Here is a 20,527-nt window from a genome sequence, read left to right as displayed (position 1 = left end):
TAAATTTCAAACAAAAATTCACAGGAATATTGCAAAACTAATGAAGTGTTTGTAAGCGGCCGTACCAATAATAAGAATGAATTGTTAAGCTTGCTCAACATAGAATATACGAAATATTTTTTAGACCATTTATTTAGCAATATTAATCTGAAATTATTTGAAAATATTAAGAATAAGAGCAATTTCTATTCTAATCATAGATAATATGCAGCAAATTGAAAATAATGCAATCACAGAATATGTGCATTTTTTTTTCAAATTTCAAGATTGTATTTTCCATTTTCAAAAAAAATATTTCAAAAATTTTTAAAAATATTGGCCTTAAAATAACAATCATAAAGTGAGCGTACCACAAATATTTAATTGAAGTAATTTTTTTACTGATTCATTTTAAAATTTTTTGAAAATTAAAATCTTTGGCTACCTTAAATTTAGTTACGCCTCTTTATCCATACACAATGCATGTACCTATATATTCATATAAGATTATATTTCCAAAAAAAAAGTTTTCATCTTGATATCTCAAAAATAAATACATGTATGTATAAATTATAAAATATATATGTATATATACATATGAATGTAAGATAATTCAGCAAATGGAGTAAAATTTAAAAAATTCCTTTTTTTTTCATTTAGACAAAAAAAAACAAAAATAAAATAATGGTAGAAGTTATTATTATTGTTAAGAAAATCCAATAAAACATTCAAAACTAAATTTCTTAAAAAAGTACATATACATATATGTATATATATATATAAGAGAAAATGTTTACATATACATTTTATACAAAAAAAAAGGAAATTGAAAATTATATAAAATAAAAAAAAAGGATTAAATTGTTTTCAGTTTGTTGAACAATTTTTCGTCATCCTTTATTCCGATTTATGCATCTCGCAGCATATATACATACACCGTACACGTGCATATATATACGGCTTGTTAAATTCATGATGTATGTATACTCCCATCAGTTACGCCACTTTACTAAAAATGAAAAGTTTAGACAGCAAATAATAAAAAAAAAACATTAAACTTCTAAATATTTTTATCCTTCAAAAAAGCATAATACACGCATACATATATACTTTTATTTTGCATTCTATTAATGCTATATATATAGATATATATATACGTATACATAATTGTGTACTTTAAGAAAATTGACGTGTTTTATATGAAGTCGAGAAGAAGTATCAAAGGAGAAGATTTTTAAAAACTTAAAATAGTTTTTTAAGAAATGTATATACGTATGTATGCGTATATTTTGTGGGAAAAAAAAATTTAATCGTTTCTTTTTTTTCTTTTTTTTTAGAGTGTGACAACTTTTTCTTTTATTTTAAGAACAACACATATATATATATACATATATACATGCACTTTCAAAGAAAAATCCAAAAGAAAAGTAACATTTTTTTCCTTGTTATATTCAACACATATCTGCACACACAATCTGCACATACATACATATATCATCGAAATCCATTAATTTGAACTCTAAAAAAAAAAGAAGGATACAGGATATTTTGAATGAAATTGTTGCGGTTAAGTTTTATATATACTACTCAATATATAAAGTAAAAATCGAAAACAAAAAGAATTACAAAAAAAACAAAAAAAAGAAACAGGAAAAGCAACATAAAACTTAAATTGAACTCACAAAATGCATATAAAAAAGTAAAGATGAAAATCCACTTAAAAACACTTACAATTCAAAACATTTTAATATAATAAATCACCCATTATATTTTGAACAAGTTTAGTTGAAAAAATAATTTAATATTTCGATTATTTTAATGCACTCTACATAACACACATGAATATATACAAATATGTTATATACGTACAATGAACATAAGAATGTGAATTTCGTGTCGAAAAGTAAATATTAACATTTTAAAATGGCAATGCATAGTAAATATATATATATATAAGTAAATATACAGTACATTTTATAAGTTATAGTTAACTGAGTATTATAAGTTACGAGTATGCTTTAAATTTATAGTTGGACATGAGCTATACACATCACAACACAAGCTAAATTTACAAAGTGCACTGAATATCATCCAAATGACGGTAAAAAATAATAAGCATAGCTTTGCAAGTTCAGTAGTGATTTGAGCTATTATGGCTATTTGAGCTATTATATTTGAGCTATTATTCTGATTAAAGTTATATACGTATATACATCCGTATATACGTACGGAAAATATTAATGAAAATATTTATAAGTTAAATCGATTGACTCTCACTCGTCGAGTTGACTGTTTCCCAACTTAAAATCATTAAGATCAAACAGAATTACTTTTTCTCAATTCCTTAATGCAAAGCATATTTCTACAACCGAATGTGGGAAAGCATTTTGGATCTGCAATATGCCAACTGTAAAAACTTTCCTTCCTCTTCTGAGTAATTCTTTGAGTTCTAATATACAAAGTTCACTTTTATAGATTTAAAAAAAAATCAAAATTCTATTCAAAATCATTGTTCAAGAAGGACCGCCCTTTAAGGATATTCAAATTTTTAATTTATCTACCTTTCAATATTGGAAAAAATATTTCTCAGAAAATTCTAATGCATAAATATTACACAAAACCCACATATTTATTTACACAAAATAAACTCATGCAACAAATTCTCGTGAAATTAAAAGTATCTATCGATTTTTTCTCAACAAAATCCGACAACCCCATGTACTAAATAAGATATTCTCGTATCATTCTAAGTATAATATTGATAAGAAAAGGAAAAATAAAATAGAAAATTTTATTGTTTTCTTCCACCTATGCATGTAAGTAAATGCCAACATAACATTATGTGAAAATGTGATAAAATTTCCTATATAAAATATAAAAAAAAAAAATTGTATTGAAAATTTGTACTAGAAAGAATTTTATTCTGGATGATGAGAAAAGCACATTTCAAATTAAGAAAGAAAAATGGTGTTAGATAATTTTAGTTGATTTTCTTGTTTGAATAACACACAAAGATACACTGATGCAAAAGTGTAAATATTTTGGAAAACTCGGAATTTAAAATTAGTTTAAATTAGAAGAAACGTGCTCATTAAACTTCATTTTAATTTTTAATTTTGAAAAAACCCGCCTATACGAGAAGTATCTCCTTAACACAACATCAGAGGTTTCCGTTATGTCCAGATAAGTTTTTAACCAAGCATAATGTGTAAAGAAAACAATTTTTACTGATTGACGTAGCCACTGATGTGTTGCCTAAAACACATATATAAAATATACACAAATCGTCAACAATGGGTTGCAAACATGAGTCACAAATAAATAACAGGTCGTTGCGTTTTAAATACACTTCTAATGCCTGGATATATAAAATAGTATTTGTGAGCTAGTTTCATATTTTGCAAGAACTCTACTGTAAATGCAGTATTTAAGACAAACTGTGCCACTTTAATAAGGAATTAAAAATTTAAATATTCATAATATTAATTGAATGAGCCCTAATATTAATAATTTCTTGAAATGTCATGATTTAATCAAAATTTAAATAAAATAGTTTGGTGTTATAAACAGAATACCATATGAATAATTGCATGCAAATATTCAACTTAATGCAAGAATAGAAAAAACAAATAGAAATTCTAATATAAAAATAGAAATTCCGATGAAAAAATGGAACTAAATTTTTAAAAGCCACAAATACAAGAAAAATTCGAAGAAAAGCAATTCTTTTTCGATTTTAATTTATATTTTGTTTTCCTAGTTTTTCTTTTCTTTATCATTTTTATGTTTTAATACTCGATAACAGTAAAATATAATTCAATTGAAACCTTTTAATAATGTACAATTGTGGTGTAGGTGGTTATGTGGTAATTTCACATTTTAATTTTATATCTCAACATATACTTTTTACTATTTTTCACTAAAAACCTTCTGTTGAAAATCAACAAACATTAAAAAAAAAATTGTACGTGAACACACTTAAATACCCTCTTGATAGGAAATAGGGCCTTGATCCTATTCAAATGTTATGTACTATAAGAAGATTTCTTCCTTCTTTAGTATAAGGTATATAGGTATATACGTTATACATGAAAACTAAATGTACATGTCTACAACAATATCGTTTAGGTGTTACCTTTAGATATAGGGATAAAATTAGAATGAAAATTTGTTTTCAACTTAGTCCGACTTTTAATATTTTCTCAATTTATAAATGATTTTGTCCATTGTCCTTGCACATTCTTATTATATAGATACGTATGTATACATGCTTTTTAAAATAAAAAGCAACAATTATTATTAATGGAAAAATAGAAAATATAAAAGAAATGATATTTTTTGTGGAAATTTATAGACGTTTGTGTATGTTTGATCGTATATATGAATATATACACCAAAAGCATTATTCACATACACTAATGAACAATTATTATCTATTCATATCTATATCTATAAAGAAAAGGTAATGAACTTCTATAAAGAACTCTGCAATTATTAAAAGATCAAAAAAGAAAAAATTAATTTGCTTCAATGAAAAGAAATTACGCTAAAAAGAAATTTTATTGCAGCATTGAAAAAAAAATTTTTTTTGGGGAGCTTTTGTAGCATTCCCTTAAGCATTTTAAAATGCTACTTTATTGAATTATGGTCCAAATTTAAAAAAAAAAATTCTTATTTTAAAATTTTTGATTTTATGAATTAAATTTCACTTTAAAAACTTGAAACGTTCTGTTAAAAAAATTTTTGTACTCTTTTCTTACAAATTTTTCCCCATATTTTTTTTTTGTGCATCATTTTAAAATCTTTTTCGGGTACATAAACTTCTAAATTATTATTTTTATCTTTAATTAACTAAATGGTTTTTCAACCAACTTTTAATCTCTTTCTCGGTTTTATTTTGTGAACGGAATTACACTTATAATCTCCTTAATTACTACTTAAGCATATATGTACATATTATGTAATCTTTAAATACAATTATTTAAAGATAAAGGTTTAAAGAATACGTTGATGAACTTGTTGCAGACAATTTCCGAAAATTAGTATAATATACGAATACACTGAACAAAGTCTTCAGGTTAGTCTAGTTTTGGTTTGAAATCTGAATTGAAAATTACCATAAAATGGGATACATATATAGATTTTATAAATTGGATGTTAGGGATTACAAATTTAAAAAATTAGAAACCGAAACAATTAGTCTCCGTAATATTCTTGCACATAAAACCCAAAAAATTTGCTGTATGTGGAAACCGTTTATTCCTGAAAGGAAAACTCAATCAGAGGAAAACCAAATCGACTTAATTTAATTTTTGCTTGATCACAGAGAGACTTTAGAAAGTAGACTTCATCATGCTTCCAAATGCTGTTATTAAATGTTATTGAAAGTTCGGTTTGCACTTTATTTTACATTTATTTTTTATTTTAAAACTGTCAGATACCAAACAAATTAATGCTATCTAGATTATTGTTTTTGGGAATAAATGAAATTTTTGGTATAAAGGAACTATTCGGCACCGATTACAGCTTTCAAAAACAGTATTGAACGTATAGACAATTGAAGATATAGACAATCGTTGTTATAATAAATCGTGGACAACATTCACTTGAAATTACATTTAAATTCAAAAATCAAACCATTCATACTGTTCAATATACATCAATATTTTTATTAGGTCTCTACATTATGTAAATTTTGAACTATTGACTTCGGCATGAATTAATAAATTTATTTTTCTTTAAATCCATTGTATATGAGTTTCATTTTATATTTTGTATATTAATTTAAATTTTAGGTAAAACGATTAACAATGGGATTTTTAAAATCAACAGAAGATAGTCGACCCCTAGTTCATATACATTCATCACCGGGTACAAATTGTTCACCATCTAGAACAGCATCAGATGGTTATGTTAATGAAGCAATATGTGAACCAGATAAAATAATTTCTAGTAAATTTGGTGATTCTTGTCGTCAATCATTAACAGCATTACCAATGTTAGATTCTAGACATTATCATGATAGCCATAGTGAATTCAATTTTAAAAAGAAGTACCTTAGAGAAACAAGTAGTGGTAAAATAAGTTTTTTTTTTTTTTTTTTCATATAAAATTTTAATATTCTACTTATTTATTTTAAATGTCCTTCAAAATGTATTTTATTTTTTCTTATTGTTTTATTTTATTATTATGTGTGTTTATAGCAAATTCAAGTCCTAAAATGTATGCACCATCAACAGTAGTACCATTACGTATAGATACATTAAGTTTAGCTGAACAAAATGAATTAAGAGGTGCACCATGGTTTCAAGCTGGTATACCACGTGAAATATCATTAGAAGTATTATCAAAACAAAATCCTGGAGCATTTTTAGTACGACAAAGTAGCACAAAACCTGGATGTTTTGCATTATCATTACGTTGTCCTCCACCAGCCGCAAAAGTTGCACATTATTTAATACTTAGAACGCCAAGAGGCTATAAAATCAAAGTAAGAATATTATAATTATATATAAATGGTTACAAAAAAAAAATAAATAGAGGAAAAAAAATATAAGAATTTCCTGCTTTTATGTTGGGATCTTCCACTTTTTTTCCTTATTTTTTATACCCTGCACTTCGTGAAGGGTATATTAACTTTGGTATGGAGTTTGTAACTACTTGAAGGAGTCATCTGCGGTATGGACATATATATATATTCTTGCTCAGCGTAAAATTCTGAGTCGATTTAGACATGTCCGTCTGTCCGTCCGTCCGTCCGTCCGTCCGTCCGTCCGTCCGTCCGTCCGTCCGTCCGTCCGTCCGTCCGATCGCACGATAACTCAAAAACGCATAATGCAATCGACACCAAACTTTCACAAGTTTTTTCTTTTGTACCAAGGACGAGCCCTATTGTTATTGGACTAATTCGGACAACGGGTTCGGGTAGCTGCCATACAACTCAAAGAGTTTATTTTAAATATTTCAAAAACTAATAAAGGTATAAATATAAAATTTTGTATACATGTGTCCAATTATATTCTACACATGCTCTAAAAATTATAATGGGGTAGCTGCACCGGTTCGGGTGGCTGCCATACAACTCCAACAGCAAATTTTTTATATTCGGCAAAATAATAAAGTCAGATCCATGAAACTTGGCAGTCATGTGTCCAATTATAGGTCAAATATATTTCTGAAGTTTTAGAGGAATCGCTTGACAGGTTCGGGTACCTGACATACAACTCCAGAAGCAAATTTTAAATATTTAGAAAAATAATAAAGTCAGATTCATGAAACTTGGCAATCATGTGTCCAATTATGGCTCAAATATATTTCTGAAGTTTTGGTGGAATTGCTCGACAGGTTCGAGTAGCTCCCATACAAGTCTAAAAGCTTATTTTAAATATTTGGAAAAATAATAAAGTCAAATTCATGAGACTTGGCAGTCGTGTGTCCAATTATAGGTCAGACATATTTCTAAATTTTTGGTGCGATTGCTTGACAGGTTCGAGTAGCTCCCATGCAAGTCTAAAAGCTTAATCTTAATATTTGGAAAAATAATAAAGTCAGATTCATGAAACTTGGCAGTTGTGTGTCCGATTATAGATCAAATATATTTGTGAAGTTTTGATGGAATTGCTTGACAGGTTCGGGTACTTACCATACAACTCCAAAAGCTTATTTTACATATTTGGAAAAATAATAAAGTCAGATTCATGAAACTTGGCAGTTGTATGTCGAGTTATAGGTCACATATATTTCTGAAGTTTTGGTGGAATTGCTTAACAGATTCGAGTAGATCCCATACAAGTTTAAAAGCTTATTCTTAATATTTGAAAAAATAATAAAGTCAGATTCATGAAACTTGGCAGTTGTGTGTCCGATTATAGATCTGATATATTTGTGAAGTTTTGGTGGAATTGCTTGGCAGGTTCAGGTACTTACCATACAACTCCAAAAGCTAATTTTAAATATTTGGAAAAATTATAAGGTCAGATTCATGAAACTTGGCAGTCGGATGTCCAATTATGGGTCAGACATGTCCGTGAAGTTTCTATAGAATGATTTTAGAGGTTCAAGTAATTGCTACACAATAACGAAAGGTGCAGGGTATAATTCAATCGGTTTATACCGACTGAAACGTTTTTACTTGTTATTTTTGTCTTTACCATACTTTTCATTTTAATTAAAAATGTATTTTCTAGGTAATTAATTTATTTCTGTTGGGTGTTTAAAGAGAGAAAAAAAAATAAGTGGAGCATAGAAACTTTTTTTTTCTTCTTTCTTAATAAAAATGAAATGTAGAGAAGGAAAGCAACAAAGAATTTGATTTTTATTACATGAATAAAAGAGAAAAAAAATTTTTTTTTTTTCTTAGAAAAATCGTGAAAATTTTATAATGAAAATAAAAATTATCTTTTATCTTCTCGAAATTATGGTAGTTTCCCCAAAATTTTAAGAATTTCCGGCATTAAAATCTTGAATAATTATTTTCTGATAATTTAAAAATAGAATGGGCAATAAAGTAAAAAGGTTCTACTTCCATAAGAATTTCCAATATAATCCAATTGAAAATTTGAAATATGCTTGGACAACAAATTCAGAGCAGAAACGAACTTATAATTCTCAAATGCCAAATGTTTAATTGCTTGTCTTCCCAACACAAGACTAAATATTGCTGACGATATGGATTTCTAATGTTAAAAATTAATATTACAGAAGAGATAAAATTTAAATTCAAGCCTCAACATAAAATATCGATATTCTCATTTGAATAGGCAATAATTTTTTTTAATAAATTTTTCTCAAACTTTCAAAAATATAAATTTGAATAACTATTTAAATTTTTATAAAAAAAAATTCATTCATCCTTTCAAAGAACAAAAAAATAGTGAATTAGCGTAAAAAAAATTAAAATACTTTACTTTACTTTTTTATTATACTTCCATAATTTCATCAAAATTTTCTTAAAAAATTTTTTGAAAACACTACACTTCAAATTCAAAATAAATTAAAGTTTTTTCTTAATATTTGAAGGAAAAGAATCCTCTTTAAAAATTTCAATAAAGAAAAAATGCTAAAAATTATTTTGTTTGCGTTCTTGTTAAAATTTCTATTAAATCTTTTCTATTTTAAAGTTGTTATGCTTTCATAAAAAATGATGTTTTCTTAAAGAAGCGAAAAACTCCTTCCTCTGATATTCAAGACATCTTTTTAAAATTTTATAATAAACTCTACTGAACTATAATTTTTGTTAAGAAATTGCAAAAATCCTTTTAAATAATTTTTGTTTTTTATGCACTCTTTTTAAGTTAAACTTAATATTTTTTTTCACAATAATAATAAATATTTACGTACAATATGAATTCAATATAAAATTTTCCCGAATTTTGTTTTTTATTTTTTTAAAAATAATAACTAGAACTGCATTTTGTATACCATATTCAATGAAAATCAATATAAACATGAAGCAGTTTGCTATAAGCGTATATTCAAATGCAATTTCAATAAAAATTAAACAAAAATATTTTTTATTATTCAAGAAAACTCCAAATGTTTTCGCTTTTATTCAATTTTTCCTGTAATAATTATACCCGTACGAACGTATGTTCGAAGGGTATACTAAATTTGCCTTACCGTTTGTAACGCAAAGAAATAACGGTTTTAGATATAGACTCAAGTGTATGTTTTTGATCAGCGTCAAATTCTGAGTTGATTTAGCTTTGTCTGCCCGTCCGTCCGTCCGTCCGTCCGTCCGTCCGTCCGTCCGAACGATAACTCAAAAACTAATTGAGCTAAGTTCACCAAATTTTCACAAATGATTTATTGTAGTAAGTGCCAGAACCCTATTTAAATTGGACATGATCGGGGTACCGGTTCGGGTAGCTGCCATACAACTTCAAAATTCATTTGGCTATATCTCAGAAACTATAAAAGTTGTGGTATTGAAATTTCACACAAACGAATATATTAGTAGGGCCAATTTGCATCATAAAAATCGTTGAAATTACTTGACTCCTTCTGGTACCTGCCATACAACTTCAAAAGTTATTTGGCTATATTTCAGAAACTATTAAAGCTATGGTATTGAAATTTCACACAAACGAATATATTAGTAGGGCCAATGTGTCTCATAAAAGTCGTTGAAATTACTTGGCTCCTTCTGGTACCTGCCATACAACTTCAAAAGTTATTTGGCTATATCTCAGAAACTATAAAAGCTGTGATATTGAGATTTCACACAAGTGAATATATTAGTAGGGCCGATGTGCTTGATAAAATTCGCTAAAATTTCTTGGCTCTTTCTGGTAGCTGTCATACAACTTCATAGTAGTTTGGCACACACAGTATTTTGAAAAACACATAGTACTGAAATTTTGCATAAATTAATATGATAATACGGCAACTTAAAGTCATAGTCTGCCCCTTAGTTAGTTATGGCACATTAGTTATTCGCACATAGGATAACAAATTCGTACGGGTATCACAGAGTTGACAAGGTCAACTCTATTTTTTTCTCGTTTTTTAAATAATTTATTAATAAATTTTGTTTCCGAATATTGGTGACAAATTTACCAAGTAGGGTCGGGTCAGGTTTATTAAAAATCTATGAAATATTAAAAACAAATCTCAAATTAATTCAACATAAAAAATTTTAATTTTTAAATTTTTTTATGAAATTTGAAAACAAAAGACTCTGAAATTAACGATAGTTTAAAAAATGTAAAATGTGCCATTTTGCTACCACTAACCCGTGGTCACGAAAATATTTTTCATATTTGGATTCTATACAAAAATATTTTTCAATAAATTAAGTTTTTAATACGTCTTGCTTATATTATATATTTGCTTATACATATATTGTATACACTGCCGACTCTTGCACACCAAGAAGGACCGATTATAACTCTATGAAGCATATACTCAGAATCGAATTCTTGATGTATTTGCTATATCATACTTTATTGTTAATTCTATGTATCAGGTTGTTGGTAGACCTTTACAAAATCCAACAATATAGCACTCATGCTGTAATAATCTTATTATACCGCTCCATCTTGTCAAACTAAAACACAATTTTGACATCTATTGAAAATAACTTGTAGATTATAGTTTGATTGTTGAGGTAATGATAAGACTTATTCTGCAAAAAACAAAACTCCTCTTTTCCAAGCACGTCTTCCACATATTTAATTTCATTAATGGCCAGGCTATTACAGCTTCTTTTATGGCCTCAGTGAAATAGTAGAAGATTCTTGTACTTAATTGTTTTTCATTTAGAAGCTTCGCCTTAGAAATACCGAAATTTTAAAATTTTTAAAAGTTTTGAGACATCCCACATAACATTTTCGAGAAATTAGAAAATCTTATATTTTATATTACTTTAGGTGTTTTTTTACTGTTTTTGCTCACATATGCATACATTTTTCATTTTTGAAACTTCACGTATTATTCATATTATTTATTATAAAGTTTCTTCAAAACAAAAAAAAAATTTTAGAGTTTTTTAAACTTTCCGCAAAATAAAAAAGAAAATATTTTTTATACCGAAAAAAAATTTCTCACCACTTTTCCCGTTTATATATTACAGGGGTTTTATATAAGAAAAGTGATAGAATTGAAATTTCAATTTGAATGAATTTTTCATGAAAATTTTATGGAATTTTTCCATAATCAACAACCACAAGCAATTTGAAATTATATCAACCATAATATACACATACCTACATTATGTAGGTATTAAATAAGAAACTCAACACCCCCTTAACAAATCAAAATAACACGTCAGCAGAGAAATGATGAACAACAAAAAAATAACAATAATAAATGATTTTCATTAATTTTAAAATGAAAATCTTTAAATCCTTGCACACGACCTAATTATTTAAACTCAATTAATTATTTACAGAAAATTAAAAATTAACAAATTTATTTCTTATTTGTACATTTTTTTTTTCTCTTTTATTTCATTTATTTAAATTAAAACAGGAAAAAGGGAAAAAAGAGAACGAATTTCAAAATCTAAATTATCTTTTTTTATTTTGTTATTTTTTTATATCTCTAAATTCTTATAATATATATATATTCTTTATTCTCTTCCGCTTTCAATATATATATAGGGATTCACAAAGGAATTTTCTTCATTACGAGCTTTAATTACACATCATTCAGTGATGCCAGAGCTATTACCAATACCCCTTTCATTGCCACGACCACACCATAATTTATCATCGTCCCGAAGACACTGTGATGATTTTGATACATATGATTCGTTAGATGATCTCCGGAAACAAATGTCCGAGATTTAAGTAAAACAAAATATAACTGAATATACAAGGATATTTTCATTATGCATATAGAAAATGTATGTTTATTATATATACAGATTACAACCTAGCGGCACATACATACTATATGTACATACAATGAATATTTAAAGGAAGGATGAAGGATGAAAAAAAGAAATAATAATAAAATCGGACCCATAGGTTAATCGTTTTTAATTTTTTTTTGAATTTGTTTGTTGTATTTGTTGTTTGTTTTCCATTTTTTCTATTCTATTCTTTTTTTTTTTTACTATTGTATTTTATTTTTCGTACATATACACATTTATAAATCTAATTAAGCATTCTAAAAACATTTTTGTTATAATGTAAGAGAAAAATACGATAAAAAAAGCAAAGAAAAAAATGTATGTATATTTGAAAATTTTGTAAGGAAGAAAACATTAAACATCACATACAAATATTTTTAAAAAATTGTTATGCACATATTCTACACAATGTAAATATATGTAGATATACGTGTATATATTTACACAATTTATACATAACATAAAAAAGGGCTATAAAAAAATAAAAATAAGAAAAAAAAGAATTATCCTTTAATGAATGGAAATTGATTAGAAATTTTCTAATTATTTGCGCTTTACTGCATATTCAAGGATATTTCTTCACCATTTCTCTCTCTATATATATATAATAGAACTATATACGTTCGTATATATAACACATAGCAATTATTATATATAATTTGTTATATATGCGTACATTATAATTTAAAACCTTGATAAATTCACGCAATAATATAACAATGATAATAATACTCGTAATGCTATAGTGAAAAAAAAAATTATAGAGAAAAAAGGATATTTCAGAATTAAAAAGAAAAACAAAATTAAATAACAGAATAAAAACCGGATGAATGAATATATTGAAATTTTTGTTCGTGTAGAAATTTTCCCAAATGCTTAGCGGCTATAAATTTTGTTCGGTTTTAAAGAATGTTTATTTACCGAATTTTCATATTATTCGGACTTTTAAATTGCTTTGCCTCCTTTAATATAGTTTTACTACTTCCACATTTTCTTTAATGAAAATTCGGAAAATTTAACAATATAAATTCATAAGAGTATGAAAATTGTTTTTTAGAATAAAATTATATGGAGGCGCTTCAAAACAATTAATTAAAACAGTAACAGAATTATTACACAAAAAATCAAATTTTAATTTAAATTTTCGATTAAATTTCATATACATATTTAGAAAATGCTCTGTCTAATTTCTGCCAATATTGTATATGTACTTTAAAATATAATACTAGTTTTTTTTGTTTATTCATTTAAAATTAGTATAATAAAACTTTCTATGTACAATTAACAAAAAAAAATATTATTAATTAATATTAGAACTACATAAATTTTTTTTTGTTTAATTATAAAAAGTTTTATTTGAATTTCTGCATTTTCCTGTCTCGTCAAAATTAAATACCTATTTTAATAAAAAACAACCATTTTATTTATTAAATATTAATTTTACTTTATTATAAATTAAAACTAATAAATATAATTTATAGGATTGTAAAAACAAAATAAAAATAAATAATAAAATGTGTTAGATAATAAAAAAAAAAAATAATTATTAAAAAACATTTGAATAGCTTAGAATAAAAGTAATAAAAAAAAATTATGTTTAATGCAGATGGCGCTTTAGTCACGTGATAGATCTTGTATTTAATAACAATTAGCAGTTTTATTTCGTATTTCATATTTTCATTTGTTCATATGTTGTTGTACAAAAAATTCAGAGATTTATTTTTAAAATGATATTATTTGTACATATAAAATATATTACACACTTACATATACATATAAATTCAATTAAGATATTTATGTATAATAGAAATCATTAATACTTATATAATGTATAATAATTAATTTATACTTCAAATATATAGTAATAAAAGCAAGGATATACAATATAACATTTAGATACAAGCATATATATGCACTGAAAATATCATATATTCTCTTTCTGTACAGTAAGCTTTTATATTTAAAAATTATATAGTATAAAAAAATATAGACCGACTTTTAAAAATTATGCAACAGAATATTTTATTAGTAATCATTTATTAGTATTCAATTCATTTGAGATATTTATTCCATATTTGTGTACATAAAAAATTTTTATTCTACAGTCTTAATTCACATTACAGGAAAATATTTGGTGAAAATAAGAAATAATAATAATAAAAACCATATAGCGCAAAATATTGTTATAAAGTTCTCCCTGTTTATTACAAATCCCCCCAAAGTAAGAAATATAAATGTGGCAATGAAAACAAGTTTCATTTAAAGAAAACTTCAAATTATAAGTCATTTAATGAAGGAAACCTTCAGTGCAATTGCAAAAAATAACTATAAAACGAACATAATCCCATTTCAAGTCAGATTTAAATTCAAAATTTTTATAAAACTCTAAAAAATCAAGCCTATAAATAATACGTAGGTGTATTTTGTCGCATATACTCAATTTGAAATTTTTGAATTGATATTTTACCTATTTCTATCGAATATTTTCAATCATTCAATAAAAAATTTTTGAAAATTGGCATTCAATTTTTATAATTCACTTCCAGAATACAGTACTGTTAAGAATATGCATAATGCAGCTCAGAATATATAATTCTTCCGATTTCATTTCACAAATGTCTATATATTTATGGATACACTAAAAATTTTTATAAGATTATTCTTCAAATTAAAATTTATTAAATTTCTTTAAAATTCCAGATAAATTTTTCTTAAATTAATGACACTAATAAATTAAAATAGCTTACTGATTAATGATTACTGATAATAAAAATTAAATCTTAAAATTTTCTATAAAAAAACACATTTCCGTAATATGTATATGTTAGTCGAACTCTCACATTTTCATAATCTCATAAAAATTACCACAATATTTAAAATGAAAAACATACATTGCACCTACATAAGAATAAATTTTACCTAAACCTATGTATACCTTAACATTTCATGAAAACTATGAAATTTTTCAGTGTTAAAATGTCTACGACTATAGTGTTATTTATCAAAATTATTTATAAATTAATTGTAAAAACAAAATAAATAAGTATACACTCTAAAAAATTTGTAAAATAAAATTCTAAAATATAAGATTAACATTTCATATTTGATAATTTTAATGGTTTATAATTAAATTTTGATTTTCGATAATTTGACTAGATATTTTTTTTTATTATTTTAATATTAAAGTGATTTAATTAAATAATTTTATATTAGTATTAATTATAAAATTTGACAATTTTTAATTACAAATTAGCATTTAATATAAAAAAAAAATTATTTTTATTCTTTTCTTTTTTACTTGTATATAATAGAACCTCTCTAATTCATACCATAAAACCATGAATTTTTACCTTATTATAATAAAAATTATTTCAATTAAATTTTCAATTTGATTTAACTTAATCTAATTAAAAGTTATTATTATACTAATTTAAAATTAATTTATTAATTATCAAATTTTTACTTAATATTGAATAATTTTTTTTTTTTTTTTTTTTGAAATATACGCAATCATTATTAATTAGTTTATGTACCGGGAAAAAAAAAATTGCTAAATTTTATCAAGTAATTAGGAGACGTATATAAAAAAAATAGTGTTAAATAATATTAAATTAAAAAAATAAATATAGATTAAAAGTGATGATTTAATGTTATGGTATTTAAAATAAGAATATTTGTATTATAATAATAATTGTATTATTAATTACGTACATTGTTTTACATAAATTTTACAGGGTGTGTCACAGACTTTTTCTTTTTGAATTTGGTTATGTATTCTAAATTCAATTAATTTTGTTTAAGAATTCCAACATTTTAAATTAATTAAAGAAAATGTAATCGGCAAGAGTTTCGGACTTACAACTATTTGCATTATGTGTCAATGTCGATTTATAAAATCAATTGCAAATTAAATGCACAATTGGAAGACAATAATAAAATTTAAAAATTTTGATATAAATTTATGTAATTTTGAAATAATTGAATAAAAACTCGGTTTTGAACATCCAAAAAAACAAACACCTTTAAAAACAAACACAACTGTAAATTTTTTCAAAATCGGTTCAGCGATTTTTTCAAAGAGTTTAAATACAACAGTGAACAGATTCTAATTTATATATAGCAAAATATTATTACCTTTCCTAAGATATCATGTTATATATTACCGACATACTCTTTTACACTCTATACATAATATGTGCATGGGTATATAGAAAATTATTTTGATGGTATTATATCAAATTTAATCAATACGCAAATAGGTCTAAATTCTGATAAAAACAAATTTTCTGAAAAATTTTCATAAAACGAGTCTAATAAAAATTTGATAATAATGTTGCTAAAAAAAGCTGCTAATAAAAGCTCAAGACTTAAATAATTTTTTTTTTAAATCGAATATTTTTTAAGAATTCAAAAAAATTGCACCTTAAAATTAAATTCTAAAAATTTAATTTAAAGGATTTATTTGTCATTGTGTCATACAAAAGTAAAGATAGTACAATTATTATTATATCTGATTACATTAAATTATCAAATATAATTTTATGTATATTTATGAAAGAAAATCAATAATGTGTTAATATACTATGATTATATGTGCATGATATATATACATATATATATTTACATATACACATATTATTCAAATAGATGCTGTTAACTATAAAATTAATAGAAATTATTGCTTAAGAAGAATTTATTTTTGAAGTATGCGACGATGAGTAAAAGAGAGATTAAATATAAATAAATTGTAATTATAAAAAAAAATATATAATTAATAATTATTAATTGTAAGAATTTAATAATAATATACAAATATTTTGATTAACATATATTTGCCATTTAATTTGCAAAGAAAAAGGAAAAAGAAAAATAAGTTATTAAGCATATGAAATTATATTTTATAATATTATTATATAGCAAATATTTTATAGTACCAATAATACATTGTTAAAAAGTTCTTAAATTTTTTTAAACATAGAATTATTAAATTATTTTAATTTTTTGAATTTTTGGAGGCAATTATTCAAAATTAATTTAGACATGAACTCAATTAGAAATGAATATTAATTTACAGAAAACGCCTGGAAAACTTGAAATTTTGGCAATCTCTAACCTTAAAATCTGTATGTCCTTCAATTATAGCACTAGTTTAATTTACCTTATATACGCATGTTTTGGGATCGAAATAATATATAACCCCTTGCAGTACTTAAAATTAAATTAATGAAAATTCATATTGATTTTTCTTTTTAATCTTTTACTATGCGAATTTGAAATATTTTAATATTTGCAAATTTTTTCAACAAAAAAACGATTTATAACAACGTAATTATTTTCAAAATATCACCAAGTTTTTAACGCTAATATTATTTTAGACACCTTAAGTAAATATACTAAAATATTATAATAAAATTATATAGGAAAAAAATATATTATATATATACAATTTAAAAAAGTAATGACTGAATATTTTGTTAAAACAAAATACGTACATGATATAAATTAAAAAATATTTAAAATATATATTAAATAAATTAAAACAATGTATTAGTAAAACTATAAGATATACTATATACATAAATATATATATAAATTACGCTAATAATATTAGATAGCTTAAGATGAATAAAATTAAAAAATAATGTTTAAAAAAAAATACTTTTGTAAAATTTTGTTTTTCTATGCATTTACAAACTATATATGTATATATATAATAAAATTATATAACATGTATATGTATAATTATTATTAAAAAAAGAAAATATTAGCTAAGAATATAAATATTATATAGATATGTATAGAAATTCTCAAGAAAAAAAAAATAAATTACATGTTATTCAAAAATAATAAATTTGAAATTATTGTAGAATAAAGAAACAAAAAAAAAACAGTGATGATTAAAAGAAAAAAAAATTAAAATATAGTGTTTGATTTAATTTATTTATTTAGAAAATAACACACAGCCCACAAGTACGAGAAAATAGTTTTGCATATATGAAAAGAGCGGTGAGAAACTAAGATCAAATCCATAGATTTGCAAATTTCAAATTTAAAATATATTACAACTTCATTGAACTGAGGATTCCGAAAGACCAAAAATTTTATATTTGTTTATTCTTTTTCATTTTAGACCTCGGTACCAGAAAATAAACTTAAGGAAATTAAAAATTTTTCAAACACACGAAAAAAAAAACCTAAAGAGGCCTAATAAATTTGTACATTAACAAGGATCGACATAAAATTATTGTACTAGAGAATCGTAACCAAAATAAGATTATTGAAGTAATAATATTAAGTTTTTAAATATCGCTTATATACATCATTCTATTTTCGAAATAAAAATAGTAAATTTGAATATGAAACAAAATAAGGTCAAAATGGAAAAAGCAGATCATTTAAAAAGCTACGTAAGTAAAATTGAAGTTGTTAGTTGATAAATAAGAAGAGATTCATTCATTCGACAACGAAAATGCTGATACATGCATGTAGTAATTCTTCGTTAATCAATGATAAAAAAAATGGAGCGCCTATTGTTTCTGGTATCAATAGTACATCCTTGTTAGTAACTTTGAAAAAATGTTCAAACCACCCGAAGATATTGATCTGCAATGAAGAGTTATTTTAAAAGTAGGCTCTTTAAAAAGTTGTTATAAATATTCTGTATATATAGAGTAAAGAATTATATAAACATACACCATCTCCACTGCATTTTCCGCTTTTGTTTCTTTTTTTTAATTTAATAAAATACAATTAATATTCCTCAAAAAAATAATCAAAATATCAAAAATATTATTTTAAAATTATTACTTCTTTTGAATTATGAAAATTTATTCAAGACTGAAATTTTAAACAGAAATTCGCATGCTTCTTTATGTAGTGCAATGCATACCATTATAACATTAACAATGTATTTCGTTAGCATTCATTTTAATGTTTTAATGTTTAAATCTTAATTTTTATTGCTGCCAAAAAGCCGCAATGTACTATGTAGACTTTTATTTTTTCTCCAATGAAATTATTTAATTTCAATTACAAATTGTAATTTTAATTTCTTCAGGCTTGGAAATATACATTTATTTATACAGGATGATTCAGAAAATTATACAACAGCATATACCATTGGTTAGAAGATCGAAAATGGGTAAAACGTCTGTTCCAGAATGGGTGCCAAATCTCAAGGGGTTCCGAGTTCCAAGGATTTTAACGAATTTTCGCGAAATTTTTACTTATTCAATGTTTTGGATTATAACTTCCATTCTGAAAAAGATATTAACTGTTTTTTATGTACCATCGCATTCGATACTAGGGAATATAACACTAAGCATTCGAAATCTATTCGAAATCGAAATCGATTTCGTGACAAATTATTTAAAACCTTGAAATTTTTTTTATAGAATTTTTCACAGCTTTTTAAATATTAACGTTAAAAAAATTTTTATGTTACAGCAAATATTGTACGAAAACCACAATATTGTGAGGCATAAATTCAATTAAAATCAAACCAAATGATGATAAAACTAAAATTAAATTCAATTTAATATTTTTTTATCCAAAAATTTTACAAAATTCTCTAAACAAACACCAAATGTTCCTATGAAATTCACCTAATTCAGAAATAATTTATGTTTTTCTTCTTTCAAATCTGTTTCTTTTCAATTGCATATTTCAAATTAATTTCTTTACTGGAACACCTCTTTAGTTGCATCAACCGTACGCCAATTTAGTTCTTGTAGACATATGTTTGAAATTTATTCTTTCCATTAAATTTTTTATTAATTATTTATTAGCTTATTAATGTTAATACCATATCATTTAGATCCTCCATTTTGTTAAAAAAAAATAAATTTTACTATTAAAATTTTTTTTTTCAATCAAAATAAATGTCAAAATTTATATGGAATGCCTTTAAAAATTCGCTCCAGCTGGTTAATTTTAATATCTTCAGATGCCAAATGGTGTCTAGATTTCGGAAATATTTTTTTTAAATTTTTAAATTGCACCCAATGTGAGAAAAATGCATTTAAAAATTTCAAACCATATAGGTACCATTTCTTACAAAAATTGGCAAAAATTAAAAACCTATCAATTTTCTTTACCAAGAAAAGTTTCGAAAAAAAATTTTTGATTACTAGATTTTTTTTTTGTTTTTCCAAAATAGAAAACTCTAGTTTTTTTTTACAAAAATTTGAAATA

General features: G+C 24.2%; 1 protein-coding gene across 1 annotated transcript in view; it reads left to right on the top strand.

Annotated features, from left to right (window-relative positions):
* Positions 1 to 12,714, top strand: part of LOC129610390 (probable serine/threonine-protein kinase cdc7) — a 50,259-nt gene extending 37,545 nt beyond the window's left edge. The window contains exons 5-7 of the mRNA XM_055522956.1: positions 5,775 to 6,054; positions 6,183 to 6,469; positions 12,081 to 12,714. Coding sequence (XP_055378931.1) covers positions 5,775 to 6,054; positions 6,183 to 6,469; positions 12,081 to 12,269 — 756 coding nt within the window. The 3' untranslated portion in view covers positions 12,270 to 12,714. The remainder of the gene's footprint in view (positions 1 to 5,774; positions 6,055 to 6,182; positions 6,470 to 12,080) is intronic.
* Positions 12,715 to 20,527: the final 7,813 nt, after the last annotated feature.

This window comes from Condylostylus longicornis, unplaced genomic scaffold (genome assembly GCF_029603195.1).
Source record: "Condylostylus longicornis isolate FDR11 unplaced genomic scaffold, ASM2960319v2 ptg000044l, whole genome shotgun sequence".
In the NCBI taxonomy this organism is placed as follows: Eukaryota; Metazoa; Arthropoda; class Insecta; order Diptera; family Dolichopodidae; genus Condylostylus; species Condylostylus longicornis.
This window is presented reverse-complemented; position numbering and strand designations above follow the sequence as displayed.